At 51.4% G+C, this 9,150-nt stretch overlaps 1 protein-coding gene across 2 annotated transcripts; it reads right to left on the bottom strand.

Annotated features, from left to right (window-relative positions):
- Nucleotides 1–1,891: 1,891 nt before the first annotated feature.
- On the bottom strand, nt 1,892–4,298 carry OTUD1 (OTU deubiquitinase 1). Of its 2 annotated transcripts, XM_040992613.1 has the most exons (2): nt 3,913–4,298; nt 1,892–3,831 (listed from the first exon to the last, which is right to left on the bottom strand). In XM_040992613.1, the coding sequence occupies exons 1-2, from the start codon at nt 4,296–4,298 to the stop codon at nt 2,883–2,885; spliced, it is 1,335 nt and encodes a 444-aa protein (XP_040848547.1). In that variant the 3' UTR covers nt 1,892–2,882. The 2 variants fall into 2 exon arrangements, with proteins under 2 accessions (XP_040848547.1, XP_040848546.1); XM_040992612.1 differs by having other exon boundaries at nt 1,892–4,298.
- Between the last annotated feature and the right edge of the window lie 4,852 nt (nt 4,299–9,150).

Below are 9,150 nucleotides of genomic sequence, written 5' to 3'. Positions count from 1 at the left end.
CCCTATTTGGGTTCCCGTCTAGATTTCACCTTCCGCAATCATACCTTCTGGGTAATGAAGTCAACTCCAAAATACTTCAGGGAACTCGACAGCTGCGGTCTCCACTGCACAGGGTGAAGTCTTGGTTGCTCTGTAAATAAGTCTATTTGCTCAAGGAAAACAAGCCTTGTTCACATACTTGCAGCTCCTCAACTGCTGAAGGCCGGCTCCTGCTAGCACAGCAGCAGCAGACAGTACTTTTTCTCTAAAAACAAACTCCATAGAGGGAAGAAAGTAAACAAATCTTTGATGCCAGGCAACTAACTTAATAGGCTGCCACGTGCTATGTCTTTGTAGTACTGAAAAACAGCGACTGAAGGGCCGGCGGCACACAGTGGTTACATGTTTGGCATCCCAGTATGCGGCTCAGTTCCTAGCAAATACTCACGTTGGGAAGCAGCAGGGGCTGGAGAATACACGGGAGTTCAGAGAGCTCCAGGCTTCTTGTCCGGCCTAACCCCCAACAAGTGAACTTTGAAGGACTTGGTCTCCCCCCCTCACAGCCGACCTAGAGTAAAAAGCTTAAAGAAAGGCACACCAACTCAAGCATTTAGGATGTGGATTTGAAAATGAAATAAACCACAAAGGAATCCATTTGAAAGGGCAACAGGCTGGCAGATGTTTCCCTCAGAAACTTCCACCTGTTTGACCATGCCCATTCTCGTGTAAATTCAGACTATGCATTCTTGTTAATTCCAGATTAGCCACAGCTCCAAATGAGAAAAGATTAGCCAGGTATTCCTAAAGTAAGGATTTCCTTCTTCCCAAACTGAACACAGCTAGATGGAAAATTGAAAAACCTTATGGAATGGTTTCTACACACGCGTGCCATGAAGCACACACTGGCGCAGGGCCTGGGCCCATCGGTGATGCTCTAAGACCTGACGGTCAAGAAACCGATGTCTTAACCCTTTTGGCCGGGGAAATCCTGGAGCAAGGCCCGTTCCTAGCGGGTTGTTTGCATTCCAGTGCCCACAAGCAGGAATGCCAGGAGGGCATAGAGCCACTTCCTGCATCACTGCCCCTTTCCAGGCCTGAGCGCTCACCACTCGCTCACCCACCCGTGGTCTCTCCTTGGCCAGCTCCGCCGGGTTAGTCAACGTGTCAAAAGCAGAATGTTTGGAGCAACTTTACTAAACCACTGTTTGCACTTTCCAACCACATCTGGTAACAGGACTTGAGAGATTCCCATTTTGTCTAGGGTGCAGACTAATTTTTTTTTTTTTTTAATGAAGGCACTTCAACTGCTCTTTAAAACATTAAACAACAACAAAAATCTACCCTGGTAGCAACAGGCACATAAGTGTATGAGACTTAATTAGACCTTTGCTGGTTAATACAAATCCTGTGCTTCCCTGGTCATCAGCCAAAAGGTCCACAGCTGTGACCTAGCAGGCAGGCATTACACTTAGAAGAGCAAGTTCTCGGGTTCCTCCACCTTTCATTCAATTATATTTCACTGAGACTTTGCAATTAGTTATTTTTATACCATTCTGTTCGTATGAGATTTCATGAACTCTCTCGATTCTGTAGCATGTTTTTCATATTAAAAACGACTATGGTTCTCCATGAACCATTCCAAGAGGCAAGGTCATTTAAAGAACACTATCCACAAAGCTGTCGTAAAATTATGCCATTTTATTCATTCCATCGGCTGACAACTGCTCTATCGTACAAATATACAGTGTGGTACAAAAGAAAGTCACAAAATGTTACAAAATAAAAAAAAGTACAAACTGCAGTACTTAATAAATATGACTAAAAATAGTTAAAGTGGCAACAAGATAGATTTGTAGGTGGGAAATACTGTTTGACCCAGCAAACCGCACAAGCTCTGTTGACAATCTTTTTCTATAAAACGCAGGGAAATCCTATTTTGCTTTTTGAACACGCAACATGAAGACGGACAGCATTTTCCCGCTTGAAAAGTAAATTCCTGCCACAGTTGGTTCCAGCTATATGCTTTCCAAACTCTCATTTTCCTTCCCATCTCTCTCTTAAGACAGAAGCGATAAAGCAGGAAGGTTTATCCGGTCACAATAATCCAGGAGTGAAATTCCTTGGGTAACAAAATGACCACGATTGTAAATAAAGCAACCGATCAGACAACGCGCTCCAAAAACAGCCACAGGACAGAATCCATGCCGAGGTACTCAGAGCAAACATCAAACTTTCAAGTAACACCCGGTAGAAAAGCCAATCTCCCCACCCCCTCCCCTCGACCCCAAGTACTTCTCTCTCTTAAAAAAAGATTGACCAGTTCTAGAAAAATAATGATTGCCACGAACAACACATCTGTTTCCTCATCGTGGAATGGGCCGATCCTCGCTCACCACACGGATACACGGAGAAACGTCACACAGAATCGTGACGTTCCAACCAACGCCAAAGTCTGTCCCGGAGAATAAACTTCATAGAAAGTATTTCTTCTTCCTTTGGAAAGCATTCTATCCAAAACGGAGCACATCTCAGACGCGGCTGCGTCAGTTGTATTTTAAAAATTCTGTGCAAAAATACAATTATATATATATATAAAATAGACCACCAGGAATGAACAAAATTTACACTAGGATCAATCAGCTTGCAAATGCAAGGGAGTGCTTTACAACAAACGGCACATTATAAACAGCAGTCGGATCGCCAAAGCCGGAACACTTCTTGTGCTCCGCGACCTTCCCGCGTGGAAGAACAGACATTCAAAAAAAGGGGGAAAAAAATTAAGGCAGGACACCTACGGGGAATCTACTTAGGAAAAACAAAAAAAAATTTTTAAAGTGCCATTACCCTGATCAGAGTCCCCAGCCGGCCCCTCTCCCTGGGCGTGTCAAGCGGCCGCAGACACTTCAAGAGCATGCGTTTTGTTTAATATACATTTTGGATAGGGACACGGCCATGGACTTGGCCAGTTCTTCGTCGCGTTTCCGCTGCACCTGAGTCTGCCGGCACCAGTGCTCGTACTCCGGGTTGGGGTAGCAGTGGTCGAAGACGGCGTCGTAGTGTCCGTTGCTGAGCCAGCTGAGCCAGATGCTGGGCCGCAGGGCGTCCTCGGGCCCCAGGTAGTGGATCATGGTGGACACCGTGGGGCTCTCCCACCGGCCCCCCGTCGTCAGGTGGATGTTGACGTTGAGCATGCGGCCCATGGCCAGCAGCTCCGGGTAGCCGGCCCACGCGCCGTCCTGCGCCGCGGCCACGATGAACTCGCCCACGTCGCCCTCGATGAGCGGTCCGAAGTGGTCCAGGTGGTCGGCGATGTAGTGCACCGTCTGCTCGCGCAGCTCGCGGTGCAGGCCCTGGTCGCCGTACACGGCCTTGCTCACCGCACGGTACAGGCAGTTTCCGTCGGGGATGATGTGGAAGCGGAACTTGTTCCTCTGCCGCAGGTACTTGTCCTGCTTCTCCACCTCCGCCAGGTACAGGGCCAGCTTCTCGTCTCGGGGGTCCGCCCTGGACACCACCACCAGCGTCTCGGCCTCTTCGCTGCCCGCAGCAGCCGTAGTAGCATGGGCCGCATGGGGCTCCGGATCCACTGCGTCTGGGCTCGAGGGCTGCTCCCCGGGAGCCCGTGGCTCCTGGCCGCTGCTCCAGACACCGGAGCCGGACTCGGAGCTGCCCAGGGACAGCGGCGCGGGGCCCCGGGGCTTGGAGGCGGCGGCGGCGGCCAGGGCCTGCTGGTGCTCGCTCCGTCGGAAGTTCCTGTCCGGGCCGTCGGGCTCGGGCCGCAGCAGCTCGTCCAGCAGCCAGGCCGAGGAGCCGCGGCGCGGTGGGCTGGGCACGGCGGCGGCGGGTGGCGGTGGTGGTGGTGGTGGCGGCGAGGGGGTCAGCAGCAGGCAGCGGGCACGCGGGGTGGCCGGGGGTGCCGGCTCGGGCCCGTGCAGCAGGAGGCGGTCTGCGCCCAGGGCGCGCACGGTGATCTGCGCCGTGGACGTGTAGTGCGGCGGTGGCCGCGGCGGCTTGCAGGAGGAGGACGCGGCCGGGGCAGCCGGGGCGGCGGCGGCGGTGGCGGTGCCGGGCACCACCTCGAAGCACGAGGAGTAAGCAGGCATCGCGGCGGTGGCGGCGGCTTCCCGGGGCTCGGCGGGCGCTCCGGGTCGGTCCTCTCCGGTCTCGGGTTCCGGGGCTGCGCTGGCGGGCCCGGACGGCTGCAGGGAGACCTTGAAGGCGGCGGCGGTGGCTGCGGAGGGCGCGGTGGCGGTGGCTGCGGCCGTGGGGCCCGGACCCCCGGCGGGGAAGTGGGTGCAGACGCTGCTGTAGAGCTGCATGGCCCGGCCGGCCGCGCGGCCCTTATAGGCGCGGCCCGGGGGCGGGCGGCCCGGGGAGCCAGCGGAGCGCGCTGACCGCGGCCCCCGGAATAGAAATGACTCTCCCACGGGCGGCCGCCGCCGCTGCGCGCGTCAGCCGGCCGCAAATAGCGCGCGCGCGCGCGCCAGCGGGGCCCCGCTCCAAATTCCCGCTGCGCAACCGCGCGCGCCGCGCGGCCCCGGGCTGGGAGGCGGGAACGCGCGCGGGGGGGGGGGAGGCGGTGGCGCGCGGCCGCGATTGTTTACCTCAGGCCGCGCGGCCGCGTCACGTGAGCCGCCGAGGAACGCGCGGCTCGTCGCGGCGCGCCATTCAACCGGCTCGCCACGCCCCTTCCCGGGCGACGTCACGACGGGGCGGGGCGCGCAGGACGCGCGAGCTCGCGGCGCTCGGGTGGGGAGGGGAGCGCCGAGAGGCCCCGCGCATGCGCAGTGTCGCGCGCACCGCCCTGAAAGGGCACCTGAGCTGACTGCCTGCAGCCTGGCGCGGTGGGGCTCGGGCCGCGGCACCTGCTCTGGGTCCCTGTTTGTCTTTTCGGCCGGGTCGCTTGAGTTTAGACAGGCTCAGGATTTTGCTGCCCTTGCTCAGCCGAATCCAGCTGTTTCTGCCGCCTGGGACCCGTGTAGCAAGCCTCACGTGGCTGTAACCTGCTAAGCAAGTCTGGGCAAGAGCTGGTCCAGAGAAGGTGCCGGCTTGGCTGTGTTCTGAACCTTGCCACCTTATCAGACGCTACGTATTCTGGTGGAAGGGCAAAAACGAATTCCCAAAGTTTCTGAAACTTGAGCCTAGGCTTTGAAAAACACATTTTAAATGTTAGTTTGACCTATTTGAAATGCAGAGACACACTTTCCCATCTGCTGGCTCATTCCCCAAATGCCCGCCACAGCTGAGAAACTGGGCTGAAGACAAAGCAATCCTTTGTCCTACACCGCAGACTTGCAGGATGTCTTGAAAGGGGTGATGCACACTCACTATCGAGTGCAGGCGATGCTCTGCTGCTCCCACTTGAGTTGGGTTTCTGCTTTCACAGGGTGAGGGCGGTGGGTCCCCTAACTGGTGGAGTCAGGCGATGTGCTTTCTGGTCCCTTTTGGGGTGGGGCAGGAGCCTGGTCATGATCCTCTCTATGAAGATGCCATGATGAGCATGGGCTATGACAGAGAGGCTGCTGGCCCTCTCAGGCCCTCGTTCACTAGCCACCTGGCTACCCATTATCATAATGCATCCTGTCCCATTCTGGTGATTGGCTGACTGGTGGACGGATGGGCCTTTGCTGGTGTCCTTGGTCTACTGGGTAGCTACTCACATTTCATCTTCACCTCTGTCTTTAGCCTCTGAGTAGCTCCTGTTTGTGAAGCTGACTTAACCCTCAGCTGCTATTTATCAAGGACCCCTTGTGTGCAAGGCTGCCATAAATAGGAGCCTAAAAGAGAGATAAGAAAAAAAAAATGCGGGCCAAAAGAGATAGCCTAGCAGCTAAAGTCCTTGCCTTGCATGCACCAGGATACTATACCATATGGGCGCCATTTCTGATCCCAGAAGTCTTGTTTCCCATCCAACTCCCTGCTTGTGGCCTGAGGAAGCAGTGGAGGACGGCCCAAAGCCTTGGGACCCTGCACCTACATGGGAGACCATGAAGAAGCTTCTGGCTCCTGGCTGTGGATCAGCTCAACTTCCACTGTAGTTGCCACTTGGGGAGTGAAGCATCAGATGGAAGATCTTCCTCTCTGTCTCTTCTCCTCTTTGTGTGTCTGACTTTGCAATAAAAATAAATAAATAATAAAAATAAATAAATAACCTTTTAAAAATGAACCAGGATCCCATATGGGATTTGTGTCCCAACTGTTCCACTTCCCATCCAGCTTCCTGCTGTGGCCTGGGAAAGCAGAGGAGAACAGCCCCAAGCCTTGAGACCCTGCACCCATGTGGGGGAGACTGGAAGAAGCTCCTGGCTCCTGGCTTCTGACCACTTCGGCTCAATTCTGCTGTTGCAGCCACTTGGGAAGTGAACCAGGAGACAGAAGATCTGTCTGTTTCTCTTTCTCTCTGTAAATCTGCCTTTCCATTAAAAACAAATCTTTAAAAAAAAAAAAAACAAACTAAAGATTAAATCCTGAAGCAGAAAAAAATGTGTTTTAATTGATGTAAGAATGTGGGAGATGGGCTATAATTGACATGCATCGGATATGCATACGTAATCGTTTTTACACAATAGAAGCTGTTTGACACTGCAAACCTTTGCTGGGTTCTCTACCACTGTTTTGTGGATTGCATTCATTTCCATCATGCTCACCTAGGGTGTGACTGACTACTGCCTAATGCATCGCCCAGTGACTTCCTTCCTGTGAAGATCTGGGTGCTTGTGTCTGTAAGGAATAGAGGTTGATTCCGTACTGTGGCATCCTCGGGGGGTTACTAGGTAACACTGCGCATCCACTGCGGGAGTTCTCTTGTGCCCCGGGGCTCTAAAGGCTGGCGTGGGGAAGAGAGGCTGAAGAATCTGATTGCTCCAGCCTACCTGGAAAGCAGCTCTTCTCAGATGTAGCTGTACGGCAGCAAGTGTAAGCTGGTGTCTCAGGAAATGTGTGAGGTAGGTGCCCTCTGCGCTCCGTGGTTTATGCCTGCCCTCCGCCTCCTCCCCCCAAGTTTGAAGTTCGGGATAAAGGAAGTGTCTGGTTTCACGGAGCTTCATTCAGAGGCAAGTTCTTAGAGCTGCTCTGTTCTCTGCTGCTTTATTTGCATCGGAGTAGCGTAAGCTGATACCTTCCAAAAGTTAGTTGTGAGAGAGTTGAGATCTTTGCAAGGACTTTAGCCAAGCAGTTCCTAGGTGAGAGTGCTGGAAAATAATGCAATGCCAAAGCGGTGGGAGAGAATCCAGCCTCGGTCTTTGGTCTTAAGCAGCTTCTATTGCAAGAAAGAAAATGAAACCCAGAAACATTGGAAAGGGGGATGAAGTCACATAGTCATGTATACTTACTTAATTAAAATAAGGATACGTGCAATTGCTGTGTGATTGGAAAGATTGTGGTGCTATAAAGGCAGCTAATGAATTCTTTGATTCTGGGTAATTTCCATTGAATTGACTCTTACCTGCTCCTCAACAGTGAGAGGGGTCCCAAAGCTTAACATAGACTTACTAAGGGAGTTTTCGCTGTAAGCTAAATGTTATAAACATTGGAAGCCCATAGATGCTTTAGTTAAAAAAAAAAAAAAACTGTGTAAGAAAATTGAATCCTGATAATCTTTAAATACATCCAATCAAGCTGAAATTAAAAAAAAAAAAAAACCCTAGTGATACTATTCTGGAATACCATCTGTCCAGCATATTTTGATGCTGTGCAGAAACCTCGTAGGAGTTAAGGGGAAATAGGATCCTAAACTAAAATTGCTAGAGAAATGCAAAATGTCAGTGACTGTCCTTGGAAGAATGGCAAAGGAGCAGCCTCTTAAAGCAAAAAGAACCAGGCGGTAATCAATGAGTGCTGATTGATCACCAGCTGTGCTGCCAGCATGGGGCCAATTATAGCCTGTTCAGAGACAGATTCCATCCCCTGGCCTAGATGGGAGAAACCCAGCACCAGGCCTCCTTATGAAATGTGGCATCTTTGTAAAATGACCATTGGGTTTTTTTTTTCTTTTTCTCTAAAGATTTATTTATTTATTTTATTTTATTTATTGCAAAGTCAGATATACAGAGAAGAGGAGAGACAGAGAGGAAGATCTTCCGACCGATGATTCACTCCCCAAGTGAGTGTACGGCTGTGCTGTGCTGGCCAGGAGCCAGGAGCCAGGAGCCAGGAACCTCCTCCGGGTCTCCCACAGGGTCCCAAGGCATTGGGAAGTCCTTTCCCAGGCCACAGCAGGGAGCTGGATGGGAAGTGGAGCTGCCAGGATTAAAACCTGCACCTATATGGGATCCTGGTGCATTCAAGGCATGGATTTTAGCCGCTAGGCCACTGCAAAGGGCCCAAATAAATCTTTAAAAAAACATTGATCCATATAGTCATCTATTAAGTATTTCTTTGCAAACTCACTGTGAAAAATAGTCTATGAATAAAATCTGCAGACTCCTGCTTCCCATTTACTGATGTTACTGCAAAGCTGATGCCATCAAGACTGCTGACTTGGAAATAAACACAGAACTCCATAGGCTGGAATTGAGAATCTGAAACGCCATATGTTTATAGCCATCTGACTTTTATCCAGACAATGGGGGCAGGGAGGTCGTGGGAGAACAGTCCCTCCCACAAATGGTGGCAGGAAAATTGGATCTCTCTTAGATACCTTTTCTCATTACACAGAATATTCTTTTTTTTTTTTTATTGGAAAGGCGGATATACAGAGAGTAGGAGAGACAGAAAGAAAGATCTTCTGTCCGATGATTCACTCCCCAAGTGACTGCAACGGCTGGAGCTGAGCCAATCCGAAGCCAGTGTTAGACTGGGGAGAGTCCAACCCCGTGGAGGGGAGCCACACTGTCATTGGCAAAACAAGTCAAACGCAGAGGCTGCAATAAGCATGAGGATTTTATTGAGCATTCGCGAATGGGCAACAGAGTCTCTGGAGGCACCCAGGACTCTGCGCGCCTCACAAACATTTTGGAACAGTTTTTATAGGGCAAAATCATAAACTCTGCATAACAGTCAGCATTTCTCACTTTCAGATTAGATAGTCCGGGGGTCCCTTAACTTTGTATATTTTCTCAATTGTTGATAGTCTGTATTCCTTGTCACTTTCTTATCCATTACATTCTTGCGTTGGCCTTGCTTCTTTATCTTCTTTATTCCTGTAATTGTCTGACTCATTTCTGGGAAACT

The sequence above is a fragment of the Ochotona curzoniae genome, unplaced genomic scaffold (assembly GCF_017591425.1).
Source record: "Ochotona curzoniae isolate NIBS_2020 unplaced genomic scaffold, NIBS_Ocur_1.0 contig_78, whole genome shotgun sequence".
NCBI classification, from domain to species: domain Eukaryota; kingdom Metazoa; phylum Chordata; class Mammalia; order Lagomorpha; family Ochotonidae; genus Ochotona; species Ochotona curzoniae.
The sequence above is the reverse complement of the archived record's forward strand: the minus strand, read 5'-3'. Positions and strand labels throughout refer to the sequence as shown.